Source organism: Aotus nancymaae, unplaced genomic scaffold, assembly GCF_030222135.1.
Source record: "Aotus nancymaae isolate 86718 unplaced genomic scaffold, 86718_ANA_hifiasm-v0.15.2.pri h1tg000019l, whole genome shotgun sequence".
NCBI lineage: Eukaryota > Metazoa > Chordata > Mammalia > Primates > Aotidae > Aotus > Aotus nancymaae.
The window spans coordinates 33,359,398-33,378,359 of record NW_026988431.1 but is presented as its reverse complement, the minus strand read 5'-3'; the positions used below and the strand labels follow the sequence as shown (position 1 = coordinate 33,378,359).

General features: G+C 51.0%; 1 protein-coding gene across 6 annotated transcripts in view; it reads right to left on the bottom strand.

Moving 5' to 3' along the window:
- ESYT3 (extended synaptotagmin 3) overlaps positions 1-18,658 on the bottom strand; it is a 49,238-nt gene extending 30,580 nt beyond the window's left edge. For all 6 annotated transcript variants that reach the window (XR_001107291.2, XM_064378732.1, XM_012451115.3 and 3 more), the window contains exons 1-2: positions 18,332-18,658; positions 1,175-1,216 (exon numbers count right to left, since the gene is read on the bottom strand). Coding sequence is in view for 5 of the 6 variants with exons in the window: in XM_064378732.1 (XP_064234802.1) it covers positions 1,175-1,216; positions 18,332-18,658 (369 nt within the window). In the remaining variant the exon portion in view is untranslated. The remainder of the gene's footprint in view (positions 1-1,174; positions 1,217-18,331) is intronic.
- Between the last annotated feature and the right edge of the window lie 304 nt (positions 18,659-18,962).

Here is an 18,962-nt window from a genome sequence, read left to right as displayed (position 1 = left end):
CCTACACAACTGTCCCTGTCCCCCCATCCAAGACGAAGGTAGGAGCCTCATATCCCAACAGTCTTGTATCTCCAGTGCCGTGTGGAGGCCTCTGTGTGTTTCTGAAAGAAAGACGTAACACAGGCAGAGATCCGTGAACCAGCTAACACAGTGCAGGAGGAACGCTACAAGGTTTGCCCCAGAGGCACTGGGTCCTGCACAAATCCTCAGAAATCCAGTTGCTCCTCTTAAAGCGGCAACCTGCTTCTTCCAGATTTACCCAGAGGCTGAGAATGTTCTCTGTTGTTTTTGAGGTGGAGCCTTGCTATGTTGCCCCGGCTGGCCTTGAACTCTTGGGCTGAAGCGATCTCCTGCCTTGGTCTCCCAAGGAGTTGGGACCACTGATGTGAGCTACCAGGCCCGGCCAGGGAATGCTTTCTGATGCACTCAGCAATGACACTTCTGGTAATGTGAAAATACCAATCTTGGACCAACATCCATCAGGAAGTCCTTTCTTATACCTAAGTCATTCCTGCTATGGGCTAAGCCTCCTCCCAGAGGCAAGGTTTGTATTAGAAAAATTCCTCAGTCAGGAGACTTGAGGTGGGGGCTGCCATGGAGCCCTCACGGTTAGGGACAGGTCTGGGCAGATCAGGGAGGGGGCAGACCTCTGGTTCCTCCTCTGTGAAGTCGGGATTCCTGCTGGGGAGGGCTCTGCCAGGGGTCATCATCCAGCAGGGGCCTCCTGGGGATATCTGGCAGCAGAGTCCAAGGGGAGTTTCCAGGGATGACCTAACAGCAATTACACTAATGATGTCAGTGGATCCAGCCAGGGCGAGGACCCTAATTATTCCTATTTTACGAATAAGGAAACCAGCTCAGAGGCATTAGGCAATCTGCCCAAGACTGCGCAGCAATGGTGTTGGATCTAGGCAGGAAACCAGAAGCTGTTGTCTAATTAATGTCTTCCTCTCCCTAGGAAAGTGCAGCTCCTGGCCTGCTGGGCCAGTGGGGATTGTACTTTTTTGTTGTCGTTAACAAAAGAAAGCCATTCTGGTGACAGAAGAGGGAAGGGGAGCATCCCTACTCCCGTCAGGCAAGGGAACTGCCTGCCACGAGGCCCCCATCAGGCTGCTGGGGTGACAGCCGCGGGGAGGGGGAGGCTGGCTGCGTCTGGCCCTGCCAGCGGCCTTACCTTGTTGGCCCACTCGACCCGCTCCACGTCTGGGAAGTGGATCTAGGAAAGAACCCCCAAGGGGAAGTTAGACTTGAAGCCGTACACCCTCTGGGAACCGAGCAAGCCGGCCTGACGGGTTCCCCATTCCGCCCCTGCGCGCTTGACCCTTCCTCCCACCGCCTCCACATGGGTCACCAGCGCGCTGTCCGCACCCAGTCGGCGCCCAGCCCTGGCAACTTAGAACCGGTCTTGCCCTCAAACAGCGCACCATCCGGTGGGGCAGGCGGCAAATAAACAGGCAACGAGCCAACGAGCTGGCACCGATTCCACGGTACAGTCCAGCTCCGAGGCACGCAGCGCGAGCGTGGGTGCTTCTGGGCCTGCGGGGGCATTTCTGGGCCTGCGGCGGTGGGCAGGACAGGCCTCCACGCCTGGAGGCCAAGGTGGGAGAGGACAGGGAAGGCAGGAGGAAAGGGAGGGCTGGAAACTGCCTGTTTGCACACGCGAGTAAATCCTCACTCTTGGGGAAGCACAGGACCCAATTCTGGACGCCCCAGGATAATACTCAGGGTACTCCTTACAAATCCCATCCCCCTTATTCGTTTCAATGACACAATATGTAGTCTCTGTAGAAAAATTAGAAAATGTAAAAATCGGCTAAGCAAAAAGAAAAAATACTAGAGATTTCTACCACCCAGTGATAAGCACCTCGCTTGATGTTTCCATGGACAACTAAGGAGTGAGGTGCTGTGGGCGCCCCTCCCACCTCTGCCCACCTTGGCTCCCAGAAGCCCCTCCCACGCCTCCTCCCTTCCCCTTAGGCCCTTCCTGTAGTCACACAGCTTCCAACTATGGGGTCACAATCCCTAGCCACTCCAGCTCCACTTGCTGAGGGAACCCCAGTGCAGGAAGGGGGAACCCCAGTGCAGGAAGGGGGAACCCAGTGCAGGAAGGGGGAACCCCAGTGCAGGAAGGGGGAACGGTGGAAGGTGGGTGGAGTAGTGGCAGGACGGTCCTGTTGGCTGACATGTGCATGACATAATTCTGAGCGTGCTTAGCCCCTCCAGGAGTCTCAGTCTCTGCCTCCGTCTGCTGAGCTTCTCATTCCCCCAGCGGTTTTCTTACAGAGGAGGTGTGCGCACGTACAGGGTACCTGCACAAAACACTGATCACCAAAATGGCAGCCACGGCCATCACCGTGGCTATGCCCTGAGTCCCCTGAGCAAGAGGCTGGCTTGGGGTCAGATTCAGAGCGGGCCTGGGATCACCCACGGTGGGGAAAGGTGCTGCCCTCCCTATCTGGAAGCTCAGAAGGGTCACTGTCCTGGGACTGAGTAGATGGGCCCCTGCAGCTCACACACCTACTGCACACCTACCAAGTGCCAGGTCCTGAGCCAGCTTTGGGGTTGCCCTAAAGACTCACACACACGCCCTGGCCTACAGCACTGGCCCAGGATCACAGCCATTCCCAAAGCAGGGCAAAGAGCAATTCAATTCTCCTACTACAGTTTTGAACAGCCTTGATTGGTCAGAGGAGTCCAGTGCTTGTGAGACCCTTGGGACACTATTCTTCCAGCCTCAGTTTCCCTTGCTCTGGGGAGTGGCCTATACTAACTCAGAGGAATTGATATTCCCAGGTAAGGAAGAGATAACACAGCCTGGTTCCCAGAGGTGCAGCTGGCAGAAGAGATCGATGGGGGAAGGAATTGTGGGGAGAGTGGGCAGGAGCTCAGATCAGCCCATCCAGTTCAGCGTGGGTGATGCCACCTGCTCAGCACACATTCTCTGCAGCCACCCTGGGTCAGTTCCCAGCTGGAAACCAGGCAAATGGAAGGTGTGACCCTTCCATCGCTTCCTATTACACTGCTCAGTAAATAAGTAAAAACTCCTGCACGTGGGCCTAGAGAGGGGACCCAGCTCAAGTGTGGGAAGGGGGAACAGCGGAAAGTGGGCAGAGTAGTGGAGGGACTGTCCCATTGGCTGACATGTCCTCACTGCCCACTCCCACTGGGCCCTTTCAATCCAACCACCTTTACCTTTTCTGTTCCTACCGAAGGCCTGCATGTGCCATTCTGTATATCTGAAACAGTCTTTCCTACTCCCCTTTGATTCATTCATTCATCATTATCTTAGACTTCACTTGCAGGAAGCCTCCCTGGGTCTCCCAAGTTGGGGGTAAGTGAGGCGCCTGCTGGTTCTCTATTGCAGCATTTAATACACTTTACTAGAGCTGCCTGGTCTTACTGCCTACCTCCCAACACTGGAAGCTCTAGGAGGACTGACTGAGTCTCACCCCCATCAAAGCCTATTTCTCACATATGAAGGTCTCAATAAATACTTGTGGAATGAATGAATGAAGCACAGTTCTTGCCCTCAAGGAACTCACAGGCAGGCGATTAACAGGTCACTCTGGTACAGGATCAGTGCTGAGGTGGGAAGAGGGGGCATCCTCAGAGAAGCCTGCTGGCCTCACCAATAGCTGTCCTCCTTCCAGCCCAGGCATCACGCTGCCCACCCCACACCCCTGGCCCAGGTGGTTTTGTGACTTCGGGAGCTGAGTAGTTCTGATCTCTGGACCCTGAAAGGTGATCCTGCTTGGTGGGTCCAACCCCAGCCACCCCTGGGAGTTGGTCAGATGAAGATTCCTCAGCTGCCTCATGCCACTGAATCAGAGTGTATCAGGGTGGGGCTCGCCAACTTATTTTTCACAAGCTCCTGGTATGATGCTGGAGATCAGTCAGGGTTGGGAATCAATAACCAGCCCACCCCTTGCCTCAGGGTGACCCACATGCATCTTGAAAATGTAGGAAGCAAGGCCGGGAGCTGTGGCTCATGCCTATAATCCCAGCGCTTTGGGAGGCCGAGGAAGGTAGATCACTTAAGCCCAGGAGTTTGAGACCAGCCTGATCAACATGGCAAAACTCCATCCCTACTAAAAAATACAAAAATTAGCCAGGCATGGTGGCTCGTGCCTGTAATCCAAGCTACTTAGGAGGCTGAGACAGAAGAATCGCTTGAACCCTGGAGGGAGGGGTTGTAGTGAGTTGAGATCACACCACTGCACTGCAGCCTGGCATATAGAGCGAGTCTCCATCTCAAAAAACCACCAAAAAAAAAAAAAAAAGAAAAAAGAAAAACAAATAAAGTGTAGGCAGCAACGGAATGAGCAAGGCCCACTCTGGTTAACTGTCCTGGTCTCTGTCGATTACCCGCGCCTGCATGTGAAGCTCCTCACCAACGGGATCCTTCGTTGATGAGTCTGAACTCCCTGAAGAGAGCAACAATTCAGTCCAAGAAAGTAAGAGACCGCAAGTCCCCTACCCTGCCTAGGGACCTGAGGGTCAGCCTGAGTCTCAGCAGCTGCCTTCACTCCCAGTGAGCCGAGGTGCAAGAGCCAGACCACATGCCTTGTGACTGCCCCCCGAGTAAGTTTGGAGCAGGCGACGAAGTCACAGGGACCAATCCTTAAGGAATAACAACTCATCCTCAGTGCTGTCCCATTTTGACATCAACAGATCAATCTATTTCATTATAACTGGCCTTTTATTGGAGCTTGAAGAAATCTTGTCCCATCCCACATTCTCAAAGTTACCCTGGATTTTTATCTATTGGCTTTCACCTTTAGGTCTTTAATCTCTGGATTTTTTTTACATAGGGTGAAGCAAAGATATAATTTTGTCTCCCTCTGTACTTTCACTAAAGCAGTTTTCTACCAACACATTAAAAAAAAAATTCCATCTTTTTCCTTGACTTGTGAATCTACCACTCAAAAACTAGCTCCTCATATGTACTTCCATGTGTTTCTGGACTTACCACTCAACTCCATCAGTCTGCCTGTTCCAGTATCAGTACCACACTGTTTTCATCACTGCGTTTTTGCCAAATGACCTGGGGTAGGGCGATCCCCACTCCCATTTTTTTTTCTTGTTGTTTCACTTTTGTTACCCAGGCTGGAGTGCAATGGTGCGATCTCGGCTAACTGCAACCTCTGCCTCCCAGGTTCAAGTGATTCTCCAGCCTTAGCCTCCCGAGTAGCTGGGATTATAGGCACCTGCCACCACGCCTGGCTAATTTTTTGTATTTTTCGCAGAGACAGGGGTTCCCCATGTTGGCCAGGCTGGTCTCGAACTCCTGACCTCAGGTGATCCTCCCACCTTGGCCTCCCAAAGTGCTGGGATTACTGGCGTGAGCTACTGCACCTGGCCGATTTCCCATTTTGCTTTTCTTTTTCACACTGACTTAGATAATAGTAGGTATTTATTGTTCTGTATGAATTTTAGAATCAGCTTGTCAATCTACAAAAAAAAAAAAAAAAATCCTCCTGAGGTTTTTTTTTTTTTGAGATAGAGTCTTGCACCGTCACCCAGGCTGGAGTGCAGTGGTGCAATCTCCGCTCACTGCAACCTCTGCCTCCTGGATTCAAACAATTCTCCTGCCTCAGCCTCCTGAGTAGCTGGGATTACAGGCACCTGCCACCACACTCAGCTAATTTTTTTGTATTTTTAGTAAAGACAGAGTTTCACTATGTTGGCTAGGCTGGTCTTGAACTCCTGAGCTCATGATCCGCCTCGGCCTCCCAAAGTGCTGGGATTACAGGCATAAGTGACTACGCCCAGCCAACTGCTGTATTTTTAAAGTTATAAGTTAACTTGTGGGATAACTGACACTGTTAAATATTGCATTTGTCAACAGAATGTTCCCTTTATTTATTCACCTTTTCTATTCATATTTAGGATCATAAACTTTTCAACTCTTTTTCTATAAAAGTCCTGTATATTTTTTGGTTGGATTACTGTGTGGTATTGGCTTCGTTTTCTGAGCAGCTTTGCTGAATTTGTTAATAGTTCTAATTGTTCATGGATTCTCCCAGAACTCTTCCTTTTTCTTTGATCTAATTCTGTTGCTCTCTTATATTTTTAGAGTTGAACTTCATGAGTTTGGGGTATATCATTTATTTTCTATTTTTCTTGTTTTGTAATAAGTGAATTCAAAGGTATAAATTCCTCTAGTTTTTGACAATATTTTCGGTGCTATTCTGCTCTCAGTTTTTTTCTATTCCTGTTATGACTTCCTCTTAAATGAGTTTTTAAAATAGTCGTTTTAAAATATCTAGACATACGGGATTTCAATAGCTGTTTTTGTTGTTTTCTAATAATAATTTCATTTCTTTGTGGCCTCAGCAGTCTGTAGGATTGTCAATTCATTGGAATATGTTGACGATACCTTGTGGCCTAGTGCATGATTAATTTCCATGACTATTTCACGTGTGATCAGGTTATTAATCACATCCTCCTAATACGCTTTATCCTTGCTTCGTCTTTGCTGCTTCATTTATCATTTTCAGAAAGGGATGTGTTAAAAGTTTCCAAGCCCAACTGTTGATTTATCTACTTCCTCATGTCGGCTGTTGATTTCTATCTCAAGTTTATATTATGTAATACATATATGTCTGTGATTATCATAATTATTATTTGAGACAAGGTCTCACTATGTCACCCAGGCTGGAGTGCAGTGGTGTGATCTTGGCTCACTGCAGCCTTGACCTCCCAGGCTCAAGCAATCCTGCCACCTCAGCCTCCTGAGTGCCTAGGACTCCAGGCATGTACCACCACTCCTAATTTTTGTGATTTTTTGGGTAGAGATGGGGTTAGGTCATGTTGCCCAGGCTGGTCTCAAACTCCTGGGCTCAAGCTATCCGCCTGCCTCGGTCTCCCTAGTAGCTGAAACTACAGGCACATGCTACCATTCCCGGATAACTTTTTACTTTTTTCATAGAGATGGGGCTTTGCCATGTTGCCCATGTTGGTCTTGAACTTCTGGGCTCAAGCCATTCACCTGCCTCAGTCTCCCAAATCAGTGTTGGGATTACAGGTGTGAGTGACCACGCCTAGGCATGTAATTATTGCCCTTCACAGGCATACAACAAGCTTCTTTGTCCGAGTTCTATTTTGTCTAATATGACAACTGCCACCTCAGCTTGCTTGTGTTTCAGACTTGCCCAGTAGTGTATTTCCCATCTTATTCTCAACCTTTTGGAGTTCATGTCATCTCATGTCATTTAATACTCACCTAATCCCTTGTTTGCCCCATTTTACAGATCAGGAAACTAAAGTTCAGAGAGGCTACATGATTTCTAATCACCAGTAGTGGAGTGCTAGAACCCAGACCCAAGCCTGGGTCTGTCTGACTACAAAGTCCACTTACTCCTCCTAAGAACACCTCACACAGCATTACGTACGGTTTTATAGAAACCTCTTTTATAGAAAGTCTGGGATTTAGCAAGCGACTGCCCTTATGGGGCTTCACCCCTGATTGGTAGGCCATGCCTTATGACTTACAAAGGGCATTCCATACTTTCATTTGATGCTAATACTCTATAAAGTGAACAGCAAAGATATAATTATTCCCATTTTACAAATGAGGAGAGGCTCAGAGACTAGTTAGTACTTGCCAGGATTACTGATGTGATCAGAACCCAGATCTCACCTGCATATGATTGGAGCCCAACCCTCAAATCTTTTTCTCATCCATTTCCTCTCCCCTCCTCCACCTGAAATGTCAGCATTTGAAGTCCATTCCTGTTTTTCTAAACTATGTCTTGTGCATTTAAAATTTCACCTCTGTAAGCCTCAGCATTCTCATCTGCAAGATGGGTACAATACTGCCACCTTCACAGTTCCTGAGAAGACTCAGTGCATGGATGGTGCTCGGCATCCTTCCTGGCTCAAAATAAGCGTACAGGAAGTGGTAACTCTTGCTGGAAGTCATACAGACCTGGGAGGTGCAGGCAGTCTGACGCCTTTGACCTCAAGTGTGTGCAAGTACAAGGTCACTTGGGCTATGTGTCCGGTTCTGCCTCACCCAGAGCCCAGCAACTTCTCTGCTGAGTCTCCTAGTGCCTCTGGCCACCACTGCGAGGGGAGAATAGAGAATGAGGAGGATACAACACAGTGCAAGGGCTGCAGTGGAAGGAGGAACACAGCTGGTTGGTGTTGCGCTGGCCTCATTGATTGGCCCAGGGATCTGTGTGGCTCAGATAAAAACAGCCACAGAGAGCTGGGCCCAGTGCCTGCCAGGCACCCGTGCGAAACTGCCCAATGGGGGCACCACACCCAATCAGAGCCTCTGCCTTGTGTCTTTCCTCACTAGGGAAAAGAGAGGGCTGAAAAATAAGATGGGTGGCTCACACTGGACTGAGCCCTAAAATCACGGAGCATTTGTAGCAGTTCCCCACGAGGCTGGGAGTCTCTGGGACCAGCTGACAGGGAGTCACCCACTCCACCTGGCAAAGAGCTCTGCAGTGATTCTCAGACTTGTGTGTTCAACGATCCCACCTGGAGAGCTCGCTGCAGTACACCTGCCTGGTCAGGGCCAACAGAGATTCTGATTCGGGAGGACTGGGGCAAGGGCTGGAAGCCCGAGTCTTTAACAAGCTCCTGGTGGTTCTGATCTTCGTGGAGGGTATGGAAGAATGAGTGAACAGGGCCTCCTGAGGCCCTGGCAGAAGGTGGCTCCTCTGCCTCCGTGGGTTCCTCACTAAGCTCCAAAGTCACAGCCTGGGTTTCCAGCTGTCACTCCTAGGAGAACGCCGCTGTGTCACCAAATTCTTACCAGCAGCCTACAAACCTCAACTCCTTTATAAAGGGAATTCTTTCCCAAAGAGCAAGACGAGGCCAGAGCCAAAAGACAGAAACAAAATACTATGATTTCCTTGGCTCCAGGCCTGCTCTGCCCTCTAAAAGGTGAGCCACCCCCACCCCATACCTGCTTTCTGTAGCCAAGCAGGAGGAAGAAGAGGAAGAGGAAGTACAGCCAGGGACCGAGGCACAGGGTTTTGGTCTTAACTCCCTTCAGCCTCAGATTTCTTGTTGATTAGTGAGACTGTTAATTCCTGTTCTTCCCAGATCCACAGTCAAGCCAAACAGTGGACATAAATCTACTTCTAAATGGTTTGGTGCTGGAGACAATTTCAGCACTCTAGCAAGCTTCATCCTCATCAAACATGTACCCAATCCTCACTGATGTATTAAAGGCGGGAACATTTCCCCAAAGCAGGCCTGGAAAATTCCAAAGATGCTGAGGCACGTGGTCAAATCAGCAGGATCTCAGATCTCTGCTGTCCTTCCTGCACTACCCGCCAGAGAAGTTTCCAGCCCTCCACCTCCGCATCAGAGGCCTCCCTAAACTAACATACCTCTTGATGCTGTTAGTGTATTTGGCCGAAGCATTCCGGGCACAGTGAGCTAATATTTTAACGACAGTGTTTTTAGGTATTATCAAGGAGTGGTGGTGATGAGGAGAATTTAGAGGAAAAGGTAAAGCAAACTCGTGTCTGAGTAGAATTCCATGCTACACAGGCCACCGAAGAGGCCCACATCAATGCTCCATCTTTAGGTGGTGATGTCTGTGTGTGTGGTTTTTTGTTTTGTTTTTGAGATGGAGTTTTCCTCTATTGCCCAGGCTGGAGTGTAGTGGCACAATCTCAGCTCACTGCACCTCCACCTCCTGGGTTCAAGCGATTCTCCTGCCTCTGTCTCCCGAGTAGCTGGACAGGCGCATGCCACCACACCCAGCTAGTTTTTTTGTATTTATAATAGAGATGGGGTTTCACCATATTGACCAGGCTGGTCTCAAACTCCTGACCTCAGGTGATCCACCTGCCTCGGCCTCCCAAAGTCCTGGGATTACAGGCATGAGCCACTGTGCCCAGCCACATTCTTAAGCCCTTTAGGAAAAATGATTCCACAGCAGTGAGGAAATGGAGCCAGAATGGCAGCTAGCCTCCCATCGGAGCCGAGGTTTTGGTGGGGTTCACACAGATGTGTCTGGGGTTGGGGTTTGAGGCCTTGACAAGAGTTTGGGCCACCAGACCCTCCCGGACTAAGGAGCTTCATTTAAAGGGCCTCCCTGTCACTCGGGGAATTCTGCCAACTCCTTTGAACGGGGTAGCAGCTCCTCCCATGAGAGCAGCCATGCAGTCACACAGACACAGAGATGCACAAACACAGATATGTGAAAACACATGCAGACACACACACAACTACACAGACACATCCGCAGACTCACACACATGCACAACTACACAGACACACCTGCAGACTCACAACACATGCACAAAGACGCACATTGTTTCCTAAAGAAAAGCCTCATGGCTCTTCCCTACTCCAAAGGGCATTCTTACAGACATACACCCTTGCTAACTAACCACTCAGAGGAGAGGAGACCCACGTATTCTGACTGTCCTACAGAGATGTCCTACAAAAGCAGGTTGGCTCCTGTCTTCACAAGATAGGCGGCTGCTCTGTGGCTGCCTGGTCAGTGGTTCCTGCCTTACAAGCAAAGTGGTCCTTCAGTTTCACTTTTCTCCAGATGCACAGCCTTTGTCCTTTTTTTCTCTGTTCTCAGGAGGCAAACATCTAACCACTAAAACTACTCTTACATCTTCCAACCCTTCTGCTTTAAATTACCCCACTCAGGCACTTTAAGGGAAACAGTTGCTTTGCCAACTTGAAAATCCGTCTGGCACTGTTCTATAATCCACATGCTACTTAATACACGCAGCCAGCAAACTGGCCTAAATCAGCTGGACCCAGCAGAACTGAGTGGATGAAACTTCACTAGTCACAGTGATGAGAACACTGATCACCGAACACTATCACTCTTTGCTAAGGAATAAGGGCTCAAAGCAGAGTGGGGTGGGTCTGAGCTGTCCACAGAGTAGTTTTTAAATGGGGACCTAAGTGATGATGGTAAATTCAGAGAGTTCAATGATCCAGTCAGGGTTGGTAATTCCTAGAAATTAAAAAACTTATCTTCTTGCTTATCAAACTAGCAAAGGTCCCAAAAAGATAATATTCATTGCTGATAAGGCCACAGTGAATGGGCAAAAGTGTCTTTAAAATCTTCATAAACTTCTAGGAATCCATACTAATTAAATTGAGAAATGTGGACTAAGATTTACACAGCAGGCATTCACTTAGCATTCATTCAGCAGGTTTCTATTGAGTCCTTACTAGGTACTGGGCATTGAGCTAGCAGCCGAAGCTACAGATATGTACAAGAAACATACCTTATCTTAAAAGAACTTTCAGCTTGGAAGAAGAGTTAGCCATAAAAATAGGTAGGTTACAAGTCAGTATGGGAAGCAGAGTGACAGACATATGCTCAGAGCTCTGTAGGAGCCCGAGGAGAAGAGTCCTGGGGGTGGAGCCTGAGCTTGGACTTGAAGGATGAGTCACAGAATCTTGATGGGGAGATCAGAGACAGAAACTGCAGACAGACAGAGGAATCCACCACCCATCTCCGCTAGCCACGTGACCAGGAAAACTTTGAAATAACCAAAATAATCAAGGGTAGAGAAACAATTACATAACCTGTGGTATATTTATATTAAGGATATGATCATCCTTAGAAGTGTTTTTGGAGAATGTAATATAATGTTAAGAACATAAAAAATAAGAAAAAGGGCATAAGTTTTTAAACAACTGTTTTCATATATTTTCTATATAAAGGAAGTACACCCAAACATACTGCATCTCTGGGTGGAGGGATTGTAAAATGCTTATCCTAATTTTAACTTTTAGGCCATTTCCAAATATTCTCCAATGAGAATGTTTACTTTTATGACAAGAAAAAACACATTTTTAGACCGTTTATAACCAGTTATGTTAAAAAGTAAATACAACATGGGCAAAGGAATAGAGTGGGTGATTCTGGGCTCTTGAAACATCCTATAGCCTAGAGAATTTCCCTGGCTTTTTACTGAGTGTTTCCAAGGCTCATGACACACTGGCACGGGGCTTCTCAGCCACCCTCCCACAGAGACAGGGCTTATGGGACCTGGGCTCAGCACCCCTCTGTGGCCTGAGGAAATCAAGTCTTGTATCCTTAGTTTGAAATACAGAGTTCCTTTAAAAAAAAAAAAAAAAAAATTTGCTTTGTCCCTTTAATAATTCTCAATGGGGCAGAAAAACATCTTAAATCCCTCTTCAGTATTTGCAGTAGAGGAGGAGAAGGAAAAGGAAATCACTTGCCTCAAGCACATGTGAGCACTTTTGTGCTACAGGCTCTAGGTTCCCAGAGACTTAGAAATCCCTGAACTCTGCTGGCGGGAGTTGTGGGGGGAGGAGCAAGGCAGACCAGGTCTCAGCTCCTGCTCCTAGAGGTAGCTGGGTTGGGGCCCTCCCAGGTCTTCAGAGGGGCAGCTCATACCTCCCAGAGCCCCCTCCCCAAAGTCACCAGAGACATTCCCACAGAAGTACCAGCTCCGCCTGCTATCAAGGCTCTGGGCCAGGAGCCAGTGGAAGCTGGTGACCATCTCTCCCCAGGTTCCTGCCCACTGGAGAGGGGGCTGCAACACAGGAGAACAGGGCCTGTCCCTACTTGTGGCCCTGATCCTCATCCCCCATGTGACCTCTCAGTTACTCAGGCCCTCAGGCCCCTGGCTGAGAAAAGGTTGCCTGGACCCCCTGTCCCAGAAAGATTCAGCCCCTTGTAAATGAAGCAGTAAGTAGTCTCATGTGAGCTCAGGTATCATACATTGCTGTCCCAGAATCTGCTCATCCCAAGATTCAATCATGAGCTCAACTAACCTAACCTGTGCAAGACTGTGGGCCAATTCCCCAACTCCCTACCACAGCCAGCAATACCATAGTGCCTCTTCCTCCAAGAAGGCTTCCTGGGCCACTTCCAGCCAAGGATAGACTCCCTCCCCCATGCTTTCTCAGAGCCTCAGACTGCCACCTCAGAAAACTGATCACATTGCATCAGAAGAGGCTGACGTTGTAGGTCTGAATCTCCATCTAGCTCATGGGTTCCTCAAGGGCAGGGCCATGTGTCACTCATGCCTATTGCTCCGCTGCCCCGCCTGCAGCCCTGTGCCTGACACACTGCAAGCTCTCCATAAATGCTTGCTGAGTGAGTATAGGAATGAACACATGGATGCCTAGGATCCCTCTGTTGGGCTTGGAGGAAAGAAGGCCCACTCTCTGTCACTCACATTGCCCAATCCTGGCCCAGGACATAAATCCATGAACCATCATTAAGACATGGGGCAGAAACCCAAAAGCATGACTAAAATCGATCTGCCTCTTCCTTCCTGAGGACAGGCCTGACGCCAAGCCATTTGAGTAACTTCACGGGGCTGCAGGGACCTCAAGGGTAAGAAGTCTCCCCAAGTCCAAGCAGCCCCCAGCCAGTCCTGAGGTGTAAAATCAGGTTCCGTGGGCCCGGCTGCAAGCATCAGGCTTTGGATCTAATCTGAGAGTGCCCAGGCTAGCTCAGAGCTGTCACTGAATGAACTTCCTCTAATTAACTGAAGTATCTCAGGACAGACTGTGAGCCTGGGCTCCAGCCACAGAAAGAATGTCAAGCTCTCAGCACTAGGTAAGCAGAGCACTCAGCCCTTGGCTGTCTGCCTGAATGGCTGGCAGAGAGGTTTGGAGCGGGCAATCCCAGGGACATCACTTTGTGTGAACGGCTCACCTTTTCCCCTGGTGCTTGCTTCTGCCGGCAGCCCCAGAGTGCACCTGGTTGGATGGGGACAGGCATGGAAGGCGGGGAGTGGGGCCCTGTGGGGTATGTGGCACCAGAGAAAAGCTGACTCAGCACTGGTTAATAATGGCAGACTCTACGGCTACAAAGACTCTATAGAACACCTCCTAAAATGTCATTATTTTCAGAGAAATCAGAGGCCCAGCGAGAAAAGGGGGCTTCTCAAGATCCCTCTGTGAATGACTCCAATGATCCCACCATTTCACATCACAACTGCCTCACCAGCAGACACACAAGGGTTAACTGCCTCTCACAAAGCGGCAAACTGATGTAACTGATTACTACCAGCTGAAAGGAGAGCCAGCCCGGCTAGAAACCACAGATAGACAAAATGCCAAGTTTTCCCACAGCTCTTTCTCCTCTGTACATGGCCTCAGGCTATTTTCCTACTCCCAGCTCTCATTCCCCCAAGCCTGAGCAAGGTGAAGATTTCGAACCTCCCTCCTCACAGGGGCCCAGTCATGGCCAGGGCAAATCAGTATCTGATAAGCAACCCAATCATTCCAGTTGAAACACTGATCAATGGCTGAATGAATAACTGGAAATTCACAGGTCAGTAAAGAGCTGATCCATGCACAAATCCAGGAGTGAAAGCTGCCTAGCTTCACGCAGGGGTCCCTATCAGGGGTCGTGGGCAGGGAAGCAAAGCAGCAAAGTCACCCTGAAAAGGGTCTTAGGAGCCCGAAGCATGAAGGACGGGCTCTGAAGATCAGAAGGCAGCTCTAGCACGAGCAGCACAGCTGGGACTCCAAGAACCCACAGGGGCAGGCTCCGGGGAGAGTCGGGGTGCAGGGGGTTCCACAGAAGTGCTCTGCGAGTTCCTTCTGCTCGCTTCACTCCCTGACAGTCATCCAAATGCTGGAAAGCCCAGCTTGCCACTGGGACACTGGGCAGTAATTTCGTATTAGTAAACGGTAGACAGGAAGCCAAGGAAACTGAGGAACGTAAAGGGACAGCCCCCACCACGTATTCGCTTGTGTCTGGCTCTGTGACTCCCACAACCAGGTGTGGAAACAGAGCTTTTGTGGTTTGAAAGGCCTACAACTAAATGAGTAATATCAAGGGCTCCGTGCTTGTCACTGTGCTATACACAGTCCCCACCCGACAAGGACAGCTGACTGAGGACGCTCTTAATCCCTTCAAAAAAAACATATAAACACTGTGTCAGAGGAGCATACGCATGTAAATGTGCAGCCTCTTGAACCCTCTGTTCAAGGTGAGCTGCGGGGGCCACCTGCCTTCTTCCCCATGTGATCAGGACACTTTCACAAGGCAAGGGGGATCCACAGGCTCTTCCCTCCGGGCCCCTTCTAGTAAGGTAAATTCTTCCTTCGAGTTGTATCTCCCATGGCCAGGGACCTGGAGGAGAAGCAGGACTGTCTGAAGTGTGACTAGAAATCAGACATCAGGGCCAAAATGACTCTCAAAGACCATCCAATACAACCTCCTTTTACAGGCTGGGAAACAGGTTCAGCCAAGGAAAGCAATTTCTGTGATCACCTGGAGGCAGCAGCTTGGAGCAAAATGTTGAGAAGGAGGCTAAGACCAAGCAGGGAAGACGTGCATGTCTGAGGACTGGCTGGCGATGACTGCTGTGGATGGCAGGGGGAGGGATGGCATCCCCGCCTCAGCTCGGCCAGGCCTTGGCCTCCACCCCTTCATAGGGAGTCGGTGCAAATGAGAAAAAGATGCCCCTTCCAGGCAGCATATAGCTTGACAAGCAGCAGGTGGGCGGATATCCATCCCTCCCCACTGGGGGCTAGAGTACAGGGCCAGCTCACATATGCAAGGCACACCTGAGTGTGGCGTCCTTGAGGTAGGAGGCCCTTGAGCTATTTAACTTTTCTTCAGGCCCCCTCTATTGATTTGTCATCTGTTAACATAGAAATATTTCTTGATACCAAAGGAGGTCATAAGCCGTCATTCTTTCATGCAGAGAAATCAGTTCTCAAGAGGGAAGGCATGCTAAAAGGTCGGCAGGTGATGATAAAGTGATGCATTCATCCGTGTTTGCACAAGGAGCCGTGCTGCCCCCACCACACCCAGAGCCCCGTCTCTCTTTGCCTTCACAAACAGTTTGTGTTCCAAAGGAGGCAAAGAGAAAAACGTTCAACCACATAGACTCCAGGTTTTCCGTATCATCCCTGGGCGTGGAAACCTTCACGAGGCCGGGGAAAGACCACGCTTGCATCTAGTTGGATGCACTTCACAGGTGTTCATGCAGGTAACCAACCTCCCCAGACCTGTTTCTCATCCTGGAATCCCAATCACAGTAATGGGCAACCAGCTCCCTAAACCAGAAAGCGCCCTGGAAGACCCCTGGATCCCCCTGCACCCCCACTCTAGAGGCTACCACTCATCTCCCACCCTCCTCCCTCACTACCACCATCTTGGCTCAAACCACTTCCCCAACTGGCCTGTCTCCTCCTGCCTTACTCGTCCCACCATGCTGTTTTCTGAAGGGCCTTTCAAAACCATCCAAGGCTCCTTGCAGCCTTCAGAACAGGGCCGGCCTCCATCAAGTCAGCCTCAACTTGACCCTGTCCATCAACCCGTACCACACTCTTCAGCCAGGCCCAGCACACAGCGCTCCCTCATGCAGTGGCCATGTCACACCTCCAGTGTGTGCTGACTGCCTCCCTCGGCCAGAATGTCCTGTGTCGCACCAGTGGCTCAATCCAACAGGTTATCCAGGCCCTGGTCCTCCAACCTGGCCAGACAAGCCAGCCAGGGGAGTCTGTAGAACACAGGCTAAGGCTGCGATGTGGGAACAATATGGTCTGGAAACCTGCTAGGGTGTCCTTCACACCAGGCCTTCTACCTGACTAGACTCTTCTCCGACTCCTGACTCCAATTCCCCTCTACAGCAATTACCTGTTATGCATCTGTCTGTCACCCGAGACTGCCCTCTTGATAGGAGAGAGAGCATCACCTTCCTCTGGGTGTCCCCATACCCAGCTGGGTCAGGCCTAGGATATGGGTTGAGGGGAAAACCCAGGAGGTGCCTTGAGTTCAGGCTGAGCTCCCTGTTGGCTAGGTCCATGTTGCTCCTGGGGTCCATGTCCTCAACAGAGGCCAACTGTGTCTCTGGTGTATGTAGGGAAGAGGCAGGGAGGGTGTCAATGCCCCTACAGGGTCTGATTTTTGAATCAGACATGCTGCCTTTACATATAGCTAAGTGTCTAGAGGCTTACCTAATACAGAAGGGGAGAAAAGAGGTGTTACTTGGTGAAGTCTCACAGGCCCACCTTCACGGGTTAAGGCCACCAAGGGGGACAAAATAGATTTAACAGGTGGCCTGAGCTCCCTACAGTGAGTAAGGGGTGTGGACAGGTCGAGCCTGCTCTCTGGGTCCACACCTTTCAGAATCACAAGCCCCACAGAACCATCAGGATGACCAAGGTCTGTGGGAGTGAGGCCCCATGCGCTACCCCTACGGCTACCATAAAAAAGTGTGCGCCCTTACGGGGAAAAGTTTTTGGCTCCTCATCCCCAATATATGTAAACTATTTACAAAGCTTTACCATCAATCCGTACATGAAATATTAAGTGTTATGAAGTGTATGCCCACTTTGAAGTGCTAATTCTCAGTCCCTCAGAATGTGATTCTGTTTGCAGGTAGGGTGTTTAAAGACGTAATTAAGTTAAAATGAGTTCATTAGGGTGAGCCTTAATCCAATATGACTGAAGTCCTTCTAAGAAGAGAGTAGGACACAGAAGGAAGACCCTGTGAAGACAGTGGGAAGACAGCCAGCTGCAAGCCAGCAGAGGCCACTGAAGAAACCAGCCCTGCCAACACCTTGATCTTGGACTTTGGGGCTCTAGAAAGGAAAGGAAAGACACTTAACACCCCTCTCGCCAGTGTTTCCCAAGCTCGCCTAATCATAAGAATCACCCGGGACACCTCTGAGCCACCCTGGGAGTTATGCGATGGGGCCAGGAACTTGGGTTTTGTTAGGTGAGCCAGGACCAGAAGCGTTTCAGGAACCGCAGTGCCACTCATGCCACCCCAGGAGATGGATTTGTCGGCGCAGTGTGCGTGCGCGGGCATCCCTATCCGGCAGAGGGAGGAAGGGAGGGAGCGAGGCCTGGAACACGGCGCAGTGGGTCTACCCGCCGCACCCGCCACTCCACCTCCAGCCCCGCGGAGCCCTCCCCCTCCCGCGGTCCGGGCCTCTAACGAAACCAACTGGGTCCCGCTGTTTCTGTCACTGCTGTATTTGCCCATCTATGTTTTGCGTCCGGCGTTCGTTCTCTGAACCAACAGGCGGATGGAAGAAATGCCTTCTGGTTCCAACGCGAGTTACTCTGCGAAGTCCCAGACGCCCTTGTTTTCCTCCAGGGTGTGGCCCGCCCGTGACTCTTCTCTCAGGCTCTGGAGCCTTAAATGAAACCCAGGTTCCCCACTCCCACCAAAGTCGGACCAGAGGGCGCGGCGCGCCGCGGGAGGGGACGGCCACCACCCCAGGGTCTGCGCGCCGAGTGCCGTGGGGAACGTGGTGTGCGGGTCGCCGGGCTCCTGCCCTCCCTCGGGTTTGCGCGCCCCACTCCCCGCTGACTGCAAGTTCCTCCCAACCTCGAAAGGCGTCTGCCCACCTCCGACCCCCGCCCGGCTCGGCTCACCCAGGCTGGCAGGTGCAGGCCCCGCAGCTCGCGGCTGATGAACTCGCGTTCATTGTCAAGGAATTCGAAGGCGGCGGCCAGACGCCCGAGCTTCCCGCGGCGGTTCCTGCGCCACCACATCCACAGCAGGGCGCCAAGCAGCAACCAGGTTATGCTGAGCCCCAGGTAGCCGGCTAGGTAGACAGGCCCCAGGTAGAACAGCACGCGCACCACGAAGGTATAGAGCTCCGGCAGCAGCTGGCTGGACACGCGCAGCTCGGGGCCGGGCGCGCGCTGGGCTCCCGGGGTGCTGGGGGACCGGGGGGCGCAGGGCTCCTCCGCTTGCATCTCGTCGCCGCCGTCCTGCCCTTCCCAAGAGCTTCACCCGAGCTTAGGTCCGCATTCCCCGACGCCCAAGCGCATCTGTCTCCCAAGCGCAAGGACCAGGGCGCGCCTCCTTGCCCTGCTGGGACTCTCGGCGCTCCGAGCTCAGCGTTCTCTGCGGCTCAGCGTTCTCGGCGCACTCGAGACCTGCGCCTGGAAAAGCACGGAGCTGCGCTCGGCTCTAGTGAGCCCGCCGCTCCGGAAGTCTCCGCCCCCGGGGGGGGCGGGCCGCCAGCCTGGCTCAAGAGCCACCACCAGGTGAGCTCGA